This window comes from Mauremys reevesii, linkage group 5 (genome assembly GCF_016161935.1).
Source record: "Mauremys reevesii isolate NIE-2019 linkage group 5, ASM1616193v1, whole genome shotgun sequence".
In the NCBI taxonomy this organism is placed as follows: Eukaryota; Metazoa; Chordata; order Testudines; family Geoemydidae; genus Mauremys; species Mauremys reevesii.
Window position 1 is genome coordinate 84,882,626 of NC_052627.1, and position 19,615 is coordinate 84,902,240.

Consider the following 19,615-nt stretch of genomic DNA (forward strand, 5'->3'; position numbering starts at 1 on the left):
GTGGCACTCCTGGTATGGAATAGGTTGAGAATCACTGACCTAATATATAGGAAGAGGTTCATGATTTGTTTGCCAGGAATCATGCAAATTCCACTGCTTCACAGCTCTGTCAGAGTTCCTCATTTTCATTCTCCCTGCCACTAAATCATTCACTCTCATTTATTTATTTGCTACTATATACTTTCACAAAATGGTCCCTATGGTAACACTTTTTACTGATCTCTCTGTATGCCTTATTGTCCATTATCACATTAATCTTTGTAATATCTACATTTAAATTCAGTTTCCTAGTATCTCATAGTACTCATCTCAGTACTGAATTCTGTCCCCAATCTATTCACTTTTTTCAATGAATTTACTGTCTATGATTTTCCATGCAGACTGACACCTACTTTTCCACAGGAAAAGTACATCACAGGCAGCAAAAGCACAAGCTTGCTTTACACTGCCTGCTAATACACTTTACGTCTAAACTGGAGAGAATCCATCTAGTGATTCTCTCTCATCTGTCTGATCTAATTGATTTTTGTACCCCCAACAGTGCAGTAACTCATTTCTCCCAAGTAATTAGCAATAGAATGTTGCATTTAATGGTGAACTCCAGCATCATTCTTATCTTTTGAAGGAGTGAGTTCCATTGTCAAGGTCTCCTGAATTCACAAAGCTTATCTAGTTGGTTGACAGTTGCATTGTTTCAGTGGAATGTAACTGTTTTGGGAAATCTTGCTTATGGAAGGAAAAACAATGCCTCAGATAGTTGTGCCGGTCCAATGAAAGGCTTTGAGTATCTGGACAGGGACCTTGAATTTAACTCTGTGTTCAATATTGAGCCAGTGCAGAGGACAGAGCACCAGGATAATGTGCTCTTGGCAATTTGTGATGCTAAACAAAAACTGCTGCATTTTGTACAAGCTGGAGCTTTTTCAGGGCTTAATTGTTATATGTGTTGCAATAATCAAGCCTGGAGTTCACGAATGGGATAGGATAGTGCACAGTCTTTTGGTCAGTCACAGATAGTTTGGGTTTTTTAAATTTTGTGTTGTGTGTGTGTGTTTTTTTTTTTACTGCAGTGGCTATTAGGCATCCAATAACTTTGAGAAGTCCAGTTGATCCCAAAGTTGTAGACCAACTGATCAGTTTGTGGGGAGATGCTGTCATTAGTGATGGATGGTAGAGGTGGTGCTGTTTCTTCAGTGGACTTCCTTCTTTCTTCTAGCTACACCTGTGTTCGGCTTTAGCCAGCCGCTCTTAGCCCACTGTAGATTTTTGCCTAGGTGTTGAGAAAGCAAGGTGCTGTTTACATTCAATATAAAGGAGATTTAGAATTGGGCATCATTTCTGCACTGCTGGCATTTGGGCTGTCTTGCCAGATCTCCCAGCAGCTTTATATTGACATGTTATATTATGAGGAGGAAAGGATTCAGCCTTGTGGGACATTGTATGTGAGGACTTTGGAGGTCTAGGCACAGTTTCTGTAACAAGTCTCTGGTTTTGCTCTGAAAGGAGGCTCCTAAGGCATTATGGGGCATTTCTACAACTTCTTGGAAGTGAGACAGGCGCACCTGATGATCCATGGCCTCTAATGGGGTAAGAGGACTGTTTATGTTCCTTGGCTATTCAATTCTTACTGCCCCTGATAAAAATGCCAACCAAGGAACCGGTTAACTGTAGTGAGTTGTTCTGATGACTACACTGACCATTTGGAAATGATACTAAAAACTCATTCCATGTAGGCCAATAATTAGCTGTCAGATGTTAACAACTTTGAGTTATTAGAAAGGCAGTACTGTCTGCAAAAATGAGCAAGGGGATTGAGAGTCAGGAGATCGTAAATGCTAATCTGGTTCTAACACTGACTCCCTGTATGGAAAATCATCACCTGTCTTCATCTTTAAAATATGGATGATAGTATTGACTTCCCCCCTTACACAATGGAGTGTTGGGAAGGTTAACTTCTGCACAGTGTTTTGAATATATGAGGTGGTATAGAAATAGGAAGGATATTACGTCATCCCTAGTGATCTGATCTGGAGGTGAATCAAGACCTAGAGTGGAAATAATCTGCATCTGTATATCAGGGTTCTATCCCTTTGTCTTTTTTTACACACATTATGTATCTTGTTTCGGTTTAATTAAGGTCACTGACATTATTTCATTTAATAAAACTTTGTAAATCATCACCAGTCTATGTCCATTTGCTGCTGTGCTTTTCCTGCACTCTTCTGTACGTTTCTATGACATTATTGTTTTTGAATCTGTGTATAATGTAATGTAATAATTGTGTCTTGTCTCCTCACTTATTAACCCCTCCAAAATTCTTTCATGAATAACAACAGCTACAAGATGTTCCTACTCATGGATTTTGGAGTATATTTGAAGGTCTGTTATAAACTGATAAAAAGTTTCATCTGTTTTTTGTTGAACATATGGTGTGCAAGTGTGATATTTTTCTTAGGATGTCAATCTTCCTACAGTCTGATCAAAACATTGATTTTGTTCACATGCTCATTTTCAAATGTGAATGTGTTGTAAATCTCCTGGGCCTGTTTTCCCTGCACAGTGCAGTAGTACTCAGCATTACAGTTTGGTTATTTTTCTGATTTTAAGCCTTTCACTGTTGTTTTTGTATGTAGTTTGAATTGTTGTATCCATCCTTTCCAATTGTCTGATCTATTCCCTTCAAGGCTCTATTGCTTATGTGTATGAAATTCATTTGTCCTTTGGCAAAATCCTCAGTTTCGCCTCTGACACTTTATTCCATATTTGTATTATCCTTTGTGGAATGATTCTGCTCCAGTTACTTCTGAAAATATCTTTACTTTCCTATTTTAGATTATATTGTAGTTTTTGAATCACTTCCTAGTGTTTAAATTAAAATAATTTTCAAAGATGCTAAAGTCCATGTGTCCCTGAGCTGTACAAGCATTCCCTGCAGTATTCAGCCCCTTATCCATTTTATGCTTATATACCAGGCTGCTGTTTCCAAAGGAACAGAACACACCAGATTCATAGACTATCAGGGTTGGAAGGGACCTCAGAAGGTCATCTAGTCTAACCCCCTGCTTAAAGCAGGCCCAATCCCCAGACAGATTTTTGCCCCAACTCCCTAAATGGCTCCCTCAAGCATTGAGCTCATAAGCCTGGGTTTAGCAGGCCAATGCTCAAACCACTGAGCACTTTGCTTAGCACAAGCACTTACATGTATTTATAGTGAAAACAAGAATAAGTTTATTATCAAAGACCAGACATTCAAATGATAGTGAGTAAGAATATTGGAAAAAAATAGTTACATATAAAACAAAATCACTATACACTTTCTAGAGACTAAAACTGACTACACGTTAACCTCCTGTCTAAAAGAGCTTATCTCACCTGAAGTTCTCTCCACTGTTTTCAATTAAGCCTGGTTGAGATCCCACTTTCATGTAGCAAGTTCACTGTTCATTTTCTTCCTAAGTTAGGGATGCCAGAGTGTCTCCCCAGATACATTCGAACTAATCTTTAAACAGCACCTCTTGGTAAGGTTTTGTTGACAGCAACAAAAAACGTTAAGGGAAAGTTAAAATTTTCCATAGACATTGGAAAGCTGTGGTTTAACAGCAGATGACTCGTGCTGAAGATAAGGCCAATCCCAAAGAAATGTCTCATAGTATGATCAGGCCCAAAAATGTTAGTTTATTGGGTGAAAATATGAAATATTATTGTATAAAATGTATACAAATCACACAATATTTAATTGTATTTGTAATTTTTGTCCCACAAAGCACAATTAATACTATATGGCTACTTTAGAGTGAGACATAAGGCGCATACAGAAGTTATGGACCAGCTTCTATTGAATTTCAAAGATTGGGTGGCTAATTCCCTTAAGCATGTATGAATTCCCCTCATACTTTAATTTTTTAAATAATCTTTCGGACTATAATGACATTCTCAATACATCGCTAGATTTAGAGATTAAGGATAACTTTGATTTCTGATGAAAAATTATTTCTTTCCTGCTCATTATCACATTCATTTTCTGCCTTAGAGGGGTGCATTTGGATGACATACTTACCCTAAAGAAAGCTGCAGGACTCCATAAGGTCTGTACAGAGACTCATTCCTTCATCTCTAGCTCAGTTCTAACTATTGGTTACATCACAAATGTGGCAGATTGAATTTATCTCTAGGTTAATAGGGTAATCTAAAATGGCTCATTACTGAGTTTCACAAGAACTGTTGGGTTGTGCCATTATTTGAAAATATAAAGAGAGAAACCACGTTCCAATTTTTCTAATAAATTATCTGTACATTGTATGCATACAACATGAAAAATACCCACTATTCAAAGTGCAACTACTTTGGAAAAGCTGGCATTGACCATTGATAGATCATGAAAGCATCAGCATCACTTCCCAGAAAGGTTAATAGCAATGTTTGAACAACACTTTAAACAGGTATGGTCCTGACCAGTACCTATTTCAAAAGACTTGCATGAAGGAATTGGAAAGTATCATGGATTCTGGATGGCATGGTAGGACAAATAGCACTCCAAAACAAACAATGTTATTAGACTAGAGTTAAAGTTGCTAAGTAAACTTGATGAGAAGAACCACCATAAAATATATCTGTGAAAACATCCACAAATACACATAGTGTAAAATCATAAATTAATAATAGGAAAAAATCTGAGAAACACTCAATACCCAATTCATATCCACAAGCTATTAGACAGAAATATTCTCAGTAACAATTTTTCCCTTTCTCTTTCTTGCTTCCATCCCAGTCTGAAGTTGAAATAGTGGGCATTAGCTTTAAAGAAAGGTTTTTTTTCCTTTTTGTTTAAATTTCTCTATGTATATGTATGAATCATATGCTCAGGTGTGAAGAACCTATCTAATGGTATGAATATTGACCTAAATCAAATAAAGGAATTATGCATTTAGTTTGGCAAATGGTGAAATCCGTGAGTCTTATCTTTTGCAGATTCCATTATCCAAGTCCAATGAACATACATGGGCAGATTCTCAGCTTGTGTAAAATAGTCAAATTTCCATTTACTTCAATGGAGCTATGGCTGTTTACATCAGTTAATGATCTGGCACTCTTCTGTCTCTCATAGTCATGAACCTCCCTCTACTGACCAACAATTTCCCTGCTCCAGTGGAACGTAGATGTCATGTAAAAAGAACAGGAGTACTTGTGGCACCTTAAAGACTAACAAATTTATTTTAGCATGAGCTTTCGTGAGCTACAGCTCACTTCTTCGGATGCATAGAATGGAACACACAGACACAAGATATTTATACATACAGAGAACATGAAAAGGTGGAAGTATGCATAACAACAGGAAAAGTCTAATAAATTGAGATGATGGTAGATGTCATGGTCACTAAGGCAGAGGCAATTGCTTTGCTATCTTGGGCCAGTCCAATGTAAGGCTTTGAATATCAGGACAGAGAGCTTCAATTGGCCTCTATTAAATGAGAAGCCAACACATAAAGCAGATAATCTATGTGATGTATTAACTGTGACCTTTGCTGTGTAGCAGATGGACTACTGTGTTTTGTCCCTGTTGACGTTTTTTTCTCAAGGAGAGTGGCTTTATTCCTAGATATCTTGGAGTGAAAGATAGTTTAAGGTATATGCTAGCTTTCAGCATATGGATCAAGAATCTAGATATATGGAGATAGCTGCCTGACTGTGCTGAGATACTAAATATCTTTCAGGAATGGTCTAGCAGGCGGAAGACAGAACTGTGATTCCCATCTTCACCCTCCACCATTCCTCAGCATTAGTAAATGACATAATGTTACTTAGCTATCCAGAATGTAGACTTACAGTGGCTGAATTCTGTCTTGGGCTACACCAGTTTCTGCTGGTGTAACCCAGAGAGCAATGCCTCTGGTAGCAGAAAGTCCTGTGGGGGCAACAGCAGCACAAAATGCATACAATCACTAACCTGCAGCCAGTGAAGTCTAAAAATGGTAACCAGGCCAATGGATGTGCTGATTCAACAACTCTGCTTATACTCACTTGGCATTTAAAACATACAGCTTACTAACAAAAGTACAATTTGCATTAAGCACTAACAGAGGTGAATACACCCCATCTGCCTTTAATGTATTATTCTTGCCTGTTTGAAAGCTCTTGTTGCAATCACCATGAAAGGTATTGTGGAAACACATTAAATCACTCTTCAACAAAACCTATGGATATACTTATGGGTAGATGCTAGGGGACCAGGACTAAACAAGTAATACTTAACCTCTCTTTACTATTTTCCTTTCTGTGGATGTTAATACAGCATCTGCCTTTATCCATATGGCAATGTTGTTTTTACACAAAAATGACTGATCAGCTTCTCATCTATTGTTATTTATCACATGCAATTTGGCCAGAGTTATGACAATGATGAATATCCCAAACTATAAAGCAGACATATTGAATGGAATTAGAATATGGGCAAAGAGCTCCTCTGCTGTGTAGTGAAAAGGAGTAGAGAAGCCCAAACACAGTGCAAAGTGAACAGGTGCCTATGCCCCTTTTCTCTGAAAGTCCTTCTGTGTGAACATCACATAGTGGAGTTCTGTACATTGCAGAGATTGTTGGCTTGAAGTGGGGGTGGACTGAAGAGCAACCACTCCTATTCCTGGGAAGTGAGAAGAATTTCTACAAGAAAATCAACCAGAAACAATAGCGGGAGCAGCATTATCTTCAATTCTGTGTCTTTTAGCTGCCATGGAATGGAGAGGAAAATAGATGTATCACAGGGAGAGGGAATAGATATATCACTGACAGTACAGATCCTCAAAGGTATTTCATTGGTAGTTAGGAGCCTAAATACCTTTTGAGATCTGGACCTGACAGCCCAGCTCCTGAGTGAGGAATACTGACAGGTAGAACATGAGTAGCAGTGAATAAAGGCAGTCTTGTCCATGAAGATGGCCTGGGACCTATGAGATTGGAACTCAATACCTCTGTGGATCTTTGTGCTGTTCCCTCAGTGGTAGGGCAATTTACCTCTTCCCATATTTTTTTCATAGGGTGTTGGGATAGTTTGGGCCTAGATCTAGAGAAAGTGACCCCTTTAATTATATTATTGAGTCCATGTCAACATTATTCATAAACTCAATATAAATATCCTTCACTTACACATGCAGTCATTAAAGGGGTGTCAATTACTGCTTATGTAACCTTTGGGTGGGCTAGAGTTTACTTCATCACCTCTCTTCTAGTGCTTCAACACAATTCATACAGAAAAGCACACGCAGACCCAGAATTCAATCACTGAGGACTTTCAGCAAGAATTGCACAGGGTCAAACTCCCCACACTTAGGTCCAAAAAGAACAAAAAGATTGAACTTAATTCTCAAGTACCAACTTGATAAAATCTTATAATGATAAAGAAACATAATAGCTTACTATCTACTACAATAATAAGACTACATCATAATCCACATATATTATCTTCACGGATATACATAAATATAGATAAAAAATTTAAATATAAGTAGCTCAGTCCCCCAGAAATGTAGAGAATTAACTCTAAGTACCAAAAGCTTAGGTTGAGTTCAGCTGAGTTTGAGGGGGAGGAGTAGTTCAGTGGTTTGAGCACTGGCTTGCTAAACCCAGGGTTGTGAGTACAATCCTTGAAGGAGCCATCTGGGGCAAAATCTTCACTTGGTCCTGCTAGTGAAGGCAGGGGGCTGGACTCAATGACCTTTCAGGATCCCTTCCAGTTCTATAAGATAGGTATATCTCCATTTATTACTATTATTATCTTTGTTCCTCAACACTATACAATCTGCTGAGTCAAAAACACCATAGTAATATCATCCCTCCTTTTACTTACAGAAATCTCCAGCTGGAACCCCCACAGACTCTCTTTCCTCTTCTGCTGGACTGTGGAACCACTCAGCTAATTAACCAACCAATCAGTATTAAGTACATAAGTACATTAAGTACATAAATAAAAAATCCTGTCACAAGAAAAATAGAGAACTAAGAATAGCAAAATATAGATGACTTTTTCCCTATCATCACTTTTAAATAAGAAGAGCATTGGTGAACCAGACTGGTTAAGACAATTTGACAAAAATCAAGTAACATTCAAGGTACACAATTCAAACAAAAGAAGGTAGCTTTCCTCCCAATTCCACCTTTCTGTAACGAACGCTGCCAAATGCTTCAGAGTTAGGGGAAATCAGCCTGTTTTCTCCTCCTGTGGCTAAGCTTCTTCCAACCCACTCATGTCACATGTCTTTTTGTAAAGCAGCTACCCTGACTATTTGCCCTCAAGAAAGTCTGAGTCCAGCTACAGGGGGCCTATTGAGCATACACAAAATTACTGCACCAAATTCCAGAAACTTCTGGGCACATGTATCTGCACATGTATCTGCCTATCAAAATGAGCAGACTCATTCCTCTGCCCCTTCTTCTCTCTAGATCTCTTAAAGAGATAATCCTGTTAAGTATGTGGGTTACACATATATTGCTATATTGGATACTCCTAAAGATGAACTCAGATTTGGTTCTACATTACAAATAATTGTTTCACAGGTCACTGTGTGTGTAATTTCAAAATAAACAAAGCAATTGCATTTTTGTTCCCAGACAGAAGTAATTAGCTACCCTTTTCAGGGTGCTTCCATAGCACCCTGCTATGTATCTGCCAGTGACTGAGGTTGTTTGTATAGTCATGCTACAACATGCAAGAGGGAAGGGAAAAGCCATCTGTCATTTAATTTATTTCTCACTGCATTATGTATATAAAGTGAAGATTGGTTATGCATTAACATTAGCCAGATAAAACATTTCTTTGCATAATTTTTTCTGCTTCTAAACTTCTATCATTTTTATAGCTTTATGTTTGGAAGATAGATAAATGCATTCTATTGCTTATGATTTCCATAGATATATGTTAGTGGAAGAATTCGAACAAGCTAATAGAGCCATGTACAACATGCCCTCTGAAGGACAGATTTTTCTAATTTGTAATTATATCGCAAAAGTCTTCCTAGATTTTCTTGTCATAGGTGGGTAGTCCCATATGTGATCTTGACCTGAGTGGTTTTGTTTATGCTTTCCAAAATTTCTCCTTTTAATTGCTCTAAAAAAATAATCAGTGATTTTTTTTTGTGCTACAGGATTATATGCAGCATTTAATTCTATTTACAGGATTTTATTTCTTGTAATCTGAACACATGTATTATTTTATTTGTAGTACAGTAGACCCTGAAGGTCTCAGTTAGGATCAGTGGGGCCCCATGTGTGCTAGGTGTTATACAAACATATAGAAAGACCTGGTCCATTCCCTGAACAGCTTACAAACCTAATTAGCAAATTACACAAGTGAGTTGAACAATTGAGAGAAACAGATACAACAAAGACAATGCAGTAACATTTGTCATTCCCCCACATGAGTCTTGTGATATTAATGTTGGATTTTTTTTCCAAGTCACAACTCCTGGAGCCAAGTGACTGAGCTGGGAATGTCTACCTTTTTTAAAAAAAGAAAATTTCTACATATTATGATTGTGGAGACCATCTTGAAAATGTGAGTTCTAAAGGCACAAAAAGGATCATATGGTCACTAAAAAGACATACAACCTTACTATTTTTAATATCATGATTTTAAGCCTATTTTGTGACTTTGTGCATTTTACTTATGATTTTGGAGTGTATGTAATTGCCAATAGTCATTTCAGTAAAAAATCATAGTTGAGATTTCCAAAGACAGCCAAGGGAATTAGCTGTGCAACCACTATTGAAATGAATGGAATTTGTGACTCTAAAAATAAGCTTCAAAAATCTGAGTCTATGTGTTTAGTCAGGTAAATTATGTGCTGTGCACGCACACATCCAAGGAGTGGTGACCACACTGCCTTTCTTTATAAGTAAATAAGAAGAGGTTCCCAAACTTTGTAACATGGAGTCACAGAATGGAAAAAGGCAGGAATAACTGGTATAGAGGGGTTTACATTGACATACCTTAGATTTTAGAGACATTATTTAATATTCTTTACACAACTTTTGCATTCAAATGCTAACATAAGTAAATACAGTTATTTTGATCTACTAGTACCCCGGGTTTTAATTTTGCTGCCCTTTAATTTATCTTCCTTTTTTCCCCCTAGAAATGTTCTAACTCTCCTTTATCAAGTGACTCAACTACATTCCATATTGGAATAGATTTGATAGACAATAGAAAAGTTGTGTAAAAAATATATACAATTTTTCCTTCCTTTTGCTGTTTAGCAGCCTAGCATTTTCTTACCACTGGATGGACTCCTGCTTTCAGTTTCTGTATCCCATTCCTCTGTATTAAAAATATTATAGAACTGGGGAGCTGAGGGCAAAGAGCCTGAGCTTAGGCTTGTCAAAACACCTTACAGTACCTATACAAATCTCTTGGGCCAAGAAAGCCGCACTTTGTAGGCATCTGATTTTATGACAGAAAACATTTTGGAACATACAGTCACAGTTCTGGTATCTATCAGCTACAGGATATGATGCTGCACACAGAAACTGAGCAGAAAATCCACAATCAGCTATATAGCAAGCATTCCCTTTAAACCAGCATATTAGAATTTATACTGTTGGTAATTAGCTGATGAGTCTCATGTTATATTTTTGATGAAAGACATGCAGTTTTCATGTGCTTTAATGATTTTTTCTTTTATTTTCTACTAATAATTTTTTATTTTTTGCACCATGATATATCTTAGGCCATCTATTATTGTTAGAATGCAACAAAATCTCTAACAATTTCCCATAAAGTCATCTTAGAGAAAACTGATTGGCACCAACCTAGTAAGCATAAAATGCTGCTATTGGTGAAAAATGTCATTTATTGCACAATCTATTTTGACCTCACATAGACCCTTATTGCATTATAAAACATACAGTACTTTCGGGAACTACATCAGCATTTAACATTTTTAAATAACCCTTTTTCTCTTCCTTCTTAATATATTGATGAAAGATCATTAAGAAAGTGTGTGTGTATGTGTGTGTGTGAGAGAGAGAGTGCTGAAATGCTAAATATTTTATTTACTGTGAAGACTATAATTTTGCATTGCACTGACAGTGAAATCTGGCATGGGTGGGCATAACAGGAGAATGGGTGGGCATAACAGGAGAATAACCCCAGTGCAAGGAGTATCCTCCATTGACAAAGAACCAGAGTAGAGATTCCTGTGCAACCCACTACCTCTGCTGCAGGGGTAAGGAGTATGTCCTCTGTTCTGCTGCAGTTCCATGATTTAAACTATTTATGTCCACTCTCTGAGTATTAGAGCATTATTTAGGCTACAGTAATTTATGTGTAGGGACTGGCCCCATGCAAAGCACTGCAAAGTTTGGGGAAGCACAGAGAAACTTTATGCCAGTTTTTCACAAGCCTAGGGTGACCAACTTTTCAAAATGCAAAAATGGGACACATGAGGAGCCCCACTTTTTCTCTGTGCCCCCCTCTGCTCCTCCTCTTTCCCCCTCCAGGCCCCACCCCCTGGCCAGGGTTGTAGCTGGAACCAGGAAGTAGTAAGAGTCACCCAGGGAGCCTGAGCCACTCTGGGCAGACCCAGACCCTCCACCTGCCCTGGGCAGGAGGCTGGATTGCCCAAGAGCAGCAGGTGGAGGGTCTGGGACTCCAGGGCTCCCCATAGTATCATGGGTTCCCTGGGTGTCTCTTACTATTGCCTGGCTCTGGCTTCTGGCCTGGCCGGGGGCAGGGTCTCTAGAGAATAGGAGGGGCAGGGGGGTTGGGCTCATGGTGAAGGGGGCTAAGGCTTCCCTCAGCCCTCCCCCCCACCAGGAAGAGGCTGGTGCCACCCATAAGCCTCCGGCAGGCACGGAGTGGTGCCACAGGGAATCTGGGACAAATGCTGTCCTGGAGTCATTCAGCCCGGGGCCAGCACTTGAAATGTACATTTTGGGACTGTTCCAACCCAATTGCGGATGGGTAGTCACCCTAAGCTGAAGTCTCCCAATTTGTGACCTGCTTTTTGGTAAAGTCATTTCAAAATCATGAGATTTTAAAATAAAAGTTATTTCAACGGAGGAGGAAACAACTTGGTACCATCCAAAATGCACGTTAGATGCAAGACTTTTAAATGCTATATTGTACAGGGATACCAAAACTACCACCTATAGTTTCCTTTTCTGGATGTTACTGATTACACAATTAACAGCAGGAAAAGTCAAAAGGAAGTAGACAATGGAAATTATCTTACTAGATTGGTATTTTAAATATAGGAAAGTATAATGGTATCTTGAATGCCATTATATGGTTACTATTGGTTATGGTGACTCTTAACAGTGACCATTACCGCTAGCTGTTTCCCACTGCGGTTATACAAACTTTGTCTCCTTGTCTGTGTATGGTCTGAATTCTGACAAGGAAAGTATCACATTTCAAGTAATGTAGTCAAGGGTAAATTTCGCTCAACTGAGTTTACCCACTTCTTTCTTGGGGTATATGGTATTTACTTTAGGTTAGATTACTCACTTTTTTTTACTACTACATAACTGTGTATTTCCTAAATTTGTGGGCTTCTGCTCATAAACAGTGTGATGGGTTAGATCACATAACCCCCACTTGGGAGCTGCCACCTGATGTGTCAAGACTACTTCTCCCCCGCTTTCCCCACCAGCTCAGGACTCCAGCACCCTGTCTTGCTGAGCCGGACACGCCCATCTGTTTTACCTGCAAGTCTTCCTGTATATGTGTTTTCTGGCAAGTGGGTAATGAAGTCTTACAGTGACATGTGATCATGTCACCTGAACTGGAATCCCAGTGGGGGTGGTTCTGTGATCTAACCGTCACAAACAGTTTTGTCGATTCACATGGAGGAAAATAATACAATAACATAAATTAATAACAAAACCTCCTAAAACACAAATAATGATTGCTTTTGGGAAATAACACCCAGATATTCAGCTATGTTGATGGGCAATCAGTAGTGGGCAAACTTTTTAGTCTGAGGGCCACATCAGGGAACAGAAATTGCATGGCGGGCCATGAATGCTCACAAAATTGAGGTTGGGGTGTGCAGGACGGAGTGAGAGCCCTGGTTGGGGCTGCGGGCTCTGGGGTAGGACTAGGGACGAGAGGTTTGGGGTGCAAGACGGTGCTCCAGGCTGCGATCAAGGAGTTTGGAGAGCAGGAGGGGGATCAGGGCTGGGGCAGGGGTTGGGGCGTGGGGAGAGGCTCAGGGGTGCAGGCTCTGAACTGTACTTACCTCAAGCAGCTTCCGGAAGCAGTGACATGTCCCTTCTCCGGCTCCTATGCAGAGGCTTTGCATGCTGTCCCATCGGCAGGCACCACCCCGACAGCTCCCATTCAAGTGCGTAGGAGCCAGAACGGGGTCATGCGGCTGCTTCCGGGAGCCGCGTGCTGTGGCCCCCGACCCAGCGTCCCAGCTGGAGTGCCAGAGCGGGGCAAGCCCCTGATCCCGCTCCCCAGCAGGAACTCATGGGCTGGCTTAAAATTGCCTGTATGCCATAGTTTGCACGACGCTAAATAATCATAGCAATCACTTCTGAACTTCAAGTCTGAGCCTATAAAACTATAATTAACACACTAATTATGGCCTTAGTGTGTGGGTGTTTTTGTTTTTGTTTTTATTAATTGGCTGACTCTTATTTTCAGTGAATTTCATTCAGAGTGATGTGTATGAATACTGAAGAACAACCGTGCCGGATTCCACAATCTATCTAGTTACTAGTCAGTTACTGTGACACTACCTAGCATAGTGGTCTCCAACCTTTTTATGGCCAAGCTCACTTTTTGAATTTAAGGGCAACCCGGGATCTGCCCCGCCCCTTCCCCAAAGCCCTGCCCCACTCACTCCATCCCCCCACCCCGTCTCTCCATCACTCGCTCTCCCCCACCCTCACTCACTTTCACTGGGCTGGGGTAGGGGGTTGGGATTTGGGAGGAGGTGTGGACTCTGGGCTGGAGCTGAGGGGTTTGCAGTGTGGGAGGAGGCTCTGGGCTGAGCCTGGGGAAGGGGGTTGGGTACAGGAGGGGGTGAGGGGTGTAAACTCTGGGAGGGAGTTTGGGTGCAGGAGGGGGCTCTGGGCTGGAGCAGAGTGTTGGGGTGCAGGAGTGGGTGCAGGCTCTGGGAGGAGTTCAGGGCTGGAGCAGAGTGTTGGGGTGCAGGAGATGGTACAGGGTACTGGCTCTGGGGGTGCTGGCCCTGGGAGGGGGGGTCAGGGCTGAGACTTGGGATACAGGAAGGGGTTCAGAGTGCTCCCTGCCTACCTTGGCCAACGCTCCCCTGTGGCCTTTGGGGGGGTGGGGTGCTGCACATGGCTCCATGCACTGCCCCTTTCTGCAAGCACCACCCCCATTGGCCACAGCTCCCTGTTCCCAGGCAATGGGAGTTGTGGGGGTGGTGTTTGCAGGCAGGCGCAACACACGGAGGGAGACCCCTGCCCCCTGGGGCCACGCTGGCTGCTTCCGGGAGCAGCATGGGGCTGGGGAAGGCAGGGAGCCTGTCTTAGCGGCAGCCCCGCTGTGCCAATGAAGATCGCAATTGACTGGGATATCCTCTAGGCTTGACCAGTCGATCGCAATTGACCAGTTGGTGATCACTGATCTAGCACATGGATATGACACCATGATTAATAATAACCATACACTACACTTATGAGCACAGACTTGGGCACTATTGCTCTGATACTGCAAAGATTTAGGCACATGCATATCTTTGAAATGTAAATACTACCACTGAAAACAAATTCTATTCAAGTTAAGTACACGCCTAAGTCTGTGCAGGATCATATCCATAATTGCCACAATAATTGGGGGTAAATAATATATGAGAGACCTATAATTAAACAGTTGTACAAATAACTTATTGCAAATTACTTATTAAACATTGTATTCTCAGAGTTGAAGATCCCAAGGTGTATTCTCATGTTGATACACAGGGAGATATTCACATAAGGATAAACTTATTAATATTATCTTCAAGTATCTACATAAGTATTGATGCTGCATCAGCTTTTAAAACTCTAGTCATAAGAGGAAATTTCATTTCCTTTTCTTAATAAGAGGAAGCAAAGGTATTATATAACTACAGTTTTCAGGTTTTACGGAAAAGAAAGAGGCTGCATAAGTCAATTCTCCTTCCATTGGGACTGTAGGAGGCTAGGGAACCACGGAAGATTCTGTTACGGCTTAGCTTAGGCAGTTCCGCTTTCTCAGCCTCCGGTTATTGTAGGACACGGCATGCTAGTTTTAACCTGCCGTGACCGGCTGGGACTGCTGCATGGCAAGCCCCTGGCTGTTGGCCAGGGGGGCAGCCCCGGAGGGTGGAGAGTTTCTATTGCATTATGTATGAGCTGGTTTGCCGCTGTTTGTATAAAATGAGCATGCTTTGTGTTTGTTTTCGGACTTCACCCCAGGCCGAGCTACAGGGCGCTGGGTCCCCGTCTCAGTGACAGCAATGCTTGGGGTCCCCGTTGCAGATGTGTCACTTTACCTTCATTAAAGCCAATAACTCACAGTGTGTGTCGGCCTCGTTCTTACAGAGCACCTTGGGAGGGCCCCCCGGCCTCCCTGGTACATAACAGGGACTAAAGGTAAAAAACATCTTTTAATTATTGCTCACATTTTCATCCTTTTTTAATGAGAAAGGGGAAAGTCCTAAAAATACATTTCTCCCCTCAGTGTTAAAAAGGCATCTCTATTACAGCTCAGCTTCTTCTTCAGCTAATAGAAAAATGTTATATATAATGTAGGATTCAAGGAAAGTTAAATATCCAGTGAGATCAGCAAAGAAAGGCACAGTATTCTATCTTTGAATAAATTTTGGAAATCTCCATTATTTTTGTGAAAGCATTTTCTTCCTAAACAGAATATCTTACTTTGTACTTTTAGTAATATTTTAAAATTAATAAATTGTGTCATGCTGGGTAGATTGTCAAACATAATTATTGTAATGTATCAAATTGCTGGACTGCAGATCAAACATTTCTAGACATTTCTAACTGTATACAATAGTCCCCATTTAAAAATCAGCATTACTAACTGTTATTTATTCTTATTTGTTAAGCACCATCCAGTTACCACAGAGTGCCATCTCAAATACCATAGTTTCCTCCTAAACTTAGAATAGGAAATAATTTTGTGCTAGATGTTGGACAATGTTGGCTTTTAATAGTAACCTCTGTGCTTGGTGTTACATTGTTAGTGCGGGGAAAGAAATGTGAAAGGCAGAGTGAATGTAGGAAATGCACATACAACTTTATAGGATATGAAATGAAATGTCTACTTTCAATGTAGGATAGCAAAACAAAAATGGCATTTTCTTCCATCCATGCAGACGGGATATATAATTTTTATCTAGTTCACAAAGCACACTATCAAGTAATTTCTGACTTGTATACATGTGACTAGCATAGTAAATCATAAATGAAATTTCTTATGGTTTCCTGCACTAAAACATCATAAAATTGCTTTAAAAAAATCAAAATTGTTGTGGATAATCAACATGCAAACTATTAAATATTGTAATCTGGATTTTTAGTAACCCAAGCCCAAAGTTTACAATACTCTTAGTTCCTCAAAACTTTCCCTTCCATCTGTTCTCTCATTAGTGTTCTCACTGATAATCTCCCTCACCTCACAAATAGAAATAAATAAAAGATTGAGTCTACTCTTCTCACTTCCAATAAATAGAGGTATCATCAATGTTTCAAGTGAACTTTTACACTGAAGTTAGATGTCAGTGATTTTTTTTTCTTTTCTTTTCTTTTTGAAGAAACTTGGAAAGCCTTTCAAAAGGATTAGCTTAATCTAAAACAAGTTAAGCTCTGACTTCTGCAATATTTTTCAGAGTTGTTTAATACTTTTCATCTCATTTACTTTTGGGCTCCTGTTCATATACTGATTGTATTGTTGATATGCTTCACTTTTGCTGGGAGTGGGCTTCGTTATAGATTATACGTGCTCAGCAGACATTTAAGTTCTTTACCTATAATTGGAAATTCCTCACCCAGTCAGTTGTGGTAGCAGAAAAGATAAGTAATCTCAGTTGAAACCTTTTTTATTAGATCTATCTTGTATCCAGTTGTAGTATTTAATTATATCAATTCAGGATTAAATTTAGAAAGGGATAATTTAATGCAGTTGAATTACTGCAGGAGCTAAGAAAGTAAACTCATGTGTGGTTTCATTTGAATATTTCTGAGCAGGTTATCATTTCAGCACTGACTTCTGAATAATGCACTACAGTTTTAAGATATCAGGAATATTTCTCTTAGAAATAAAGAAGTTTAGTACATATTAAAATACAATTACCTGGGTCCATCACATGCAAGTTCTTTAACCCTATATTTAGTTCCCCAAGACTCATCAATACAATAAAATTTCACTGCCACAAAAGAAGAAATGACATTTTCTGGTCCCCATAAGAGCTCTCTGGGCACTGGCATGTCTGGGTGTTAGAAGATATTATGTTAATATACTAATGTCCTATGAAAACTTTGATGAACATTCTATTTACTGTAGATCAAAATTAAAAATGATTTTTGGTCTCATCAGAGTTCCTAACTGATTCATGTCCAAATTGCAGAATCACCACTATACAAATGGGCATAATTACTAATCTTCTTTTTTTTTTAAAGAGACATACTTTGGCTAGATTTTAAGGGGTTTCTATAACTTAACAATCACTAATGATATTAGCTGTATAAGGAGAAGGTAGCTATGTGTGTGATCAAATATCCTGTTTCAGGGTGTATGACATTTGCTTGCAACTGTCAGGGGGGAACTTTCCCTCATTATACAAAATTTCACAGTTGCTTCAGGCCACTAGGGATAATGGTAGTGTCCTCCTTTGTAAAATACTTTGAGATCTAAAGCTTTGATCTAGCAGAGGTGAATAACCCATAACATTCTATTAGAAGAAGAGAACTACCATTTTGGGGGTATGTTCTCATTCAGTTAGAGCGTAAGAATTCAGTGAACTCAAGTACATGCATAAATACTTTCCTGAGTTGGGGCCTTAATGTTTCATTAAGCTGTTATTTGTGAAAAAATATTTACGTAAAAGAGATTTAAAATATTTATGGACTATTTTAGCCTTTGACATTCAAAATATGGCAAGTTGTGAGGAAGATCATTCTGCTGGAATTTTCTGCACAGACCAGCATTTTGATTGCGTCAAATTTGAAACCCTGTCTGAGAAAGCATTGCTTCCACTACGTAAGTACTTCGCATGAATAGAATGATTCCCTGCTAATTCCTACATGATCAGAGAATTACACTTATTATTTAAAAGATTTCAATAGAAAATGATACACTTCTTCCTAGATGATTTTCCTATGTTACTCACTTAGGATGAAATTCATCTTCACCTTTTAAGTCCTATATGAACATTTAGTCATCTGCCTATTGTGGCTGTGTGGAGATGCTCTTACATATCCAACGGCTAAATGGTATGGAGGGATTGAAATCTTTATTTCAGCCCCAAAGCTTCCAGGAGTCAATCTGGCTCATGGCACAACTTAGATCAGCCCTTTCCTTGAGGGTATTCTGTATAATGCCCCTTCTCAATGGCCCCACAGGGTCTGTTCCATACCCTGGGAATGTATTGGCCACGCCTCCTCCCCCCATCATTCTCGCTCTATTGGAGCCAGGAATAGATGACTCAGCTCTAAGTCAGCCATGTAATTTTCCATGATGGGGGAATTCTCAGTTGCTCACTTAACAAGACTTTATGGCCTGTTTGGACAGTCAGCAAAGCCAGAATCTGAAATCTGGTCCTGTGTATCAAAATATTTGCCCTTTAAAAAAGGCAATTATATTTAGATACTAAAACATTGGAGGTACCCGAAATTCCTGCAATCTAGTTTGGTATGTGTCTGCTACCCCAATTCCTAAAATTAGAGAAACATATTATTTTCTTTCAAAAAGCAACAATTATTCCAAAAGGCTTTTTCAATGCAATATCCAACTGTAAAATAACAAAAAACTGAAACCAAAACCCTGTTATCTTGCCTCTTGTAATTTAGTCGTTGTAATATAAATTATAAATACAAATATCCTTGAGGGATTTCATGAAGAGAACTATAACACCAGATATTTGATATGGGAGAGTTGAAAAAAATGAAAGCAAAGTTTAAACTTGATAACCAGACATACATTTACTTTTAGTCTCTCTCTTACCTCTAATACTACCTTATTTCTTGAATCCATTGCAATAGCATTCAATAGTTAGTGTAGTTTAAAATTGAGAAATAAGTGAGGGCTATTCACTTATCTTTCCTTTATATACTTCTGTTTAAAAAGAAATCCTGTTTCAGCTAACAGTGTCACACAATGTTACCAGCTTTCATAGGATAATTTCAGCATCCCAGATTTTGCCTATGCCCCCAAGAAAAACTCATAAAGAGGAGCTTTTTCTGAGGAAAGTATCTAATGATCCCCTCACTAACTTCCTCTCAATTCTTCCATTAGGGCCTGGAGTTTATTTCTCTGTGGAATACATCAGCCCCTCAAACCAGGCAGATCTGGAGGGTGGATATCTGCACGAGTCCCAGCTTATCCACCTGGGGGCCATTTGCCTCTGTACCGGACAGGCCTCTAGTGCCATCCCTTGTTCCTCCTACCAGAATG

At 39.6% G+C, this 19,615-nt stretch overlaps 1 protein-coding gene across 9 annotated transcripts in view; it reads left to right on the forward strand.

Moving 5' to 3' along the window:
- Nucleotides 1-859: 859 nt before the first annotated feature.
- Nucleotides 860-19,615, forward strand: part of MSR1 (macrophage scavenger receptor 1) — a 50,035-nt gene continuing 31,279 nt past the window's right edge. For 2 of the 9 annotated variants that reach the window (XM_039539420.1, XM_039539425.1), the window contains exons 1-4: nucleotides 860-1,587; nucleotides 7,840-7,929; nucleotides 9,443-9,541; nucleotides 18,080-18,202. In XM_039539420.1, coding sequence (XP_039395354.1) covers nucleotides 18,097-18,202 — 106 coding nt within the window. In that variant the 5' untranslated portion in view covers nucleotides 860-1,587; nucleotides 7,840-7,929; nucleotides 9,443-9,541; nucleotides 18,080-18,096. Of the gene's footprint in view, nucleotides 1,588-2,336; nucleotides 2,380-7,839; nucleotides 7,930-7,978; nucleotides 8,100-9,442; nucleotides 9,542-15,428; nucleotides 15,577-18,079; nucleotides 18,203-19,615 lie in introns of those variants that run through there. The other 7 variants (XM_039539427.1, XM_039539426.1, XM_039539421.1 and 4 more) reach the window with 6 other exon arrangements.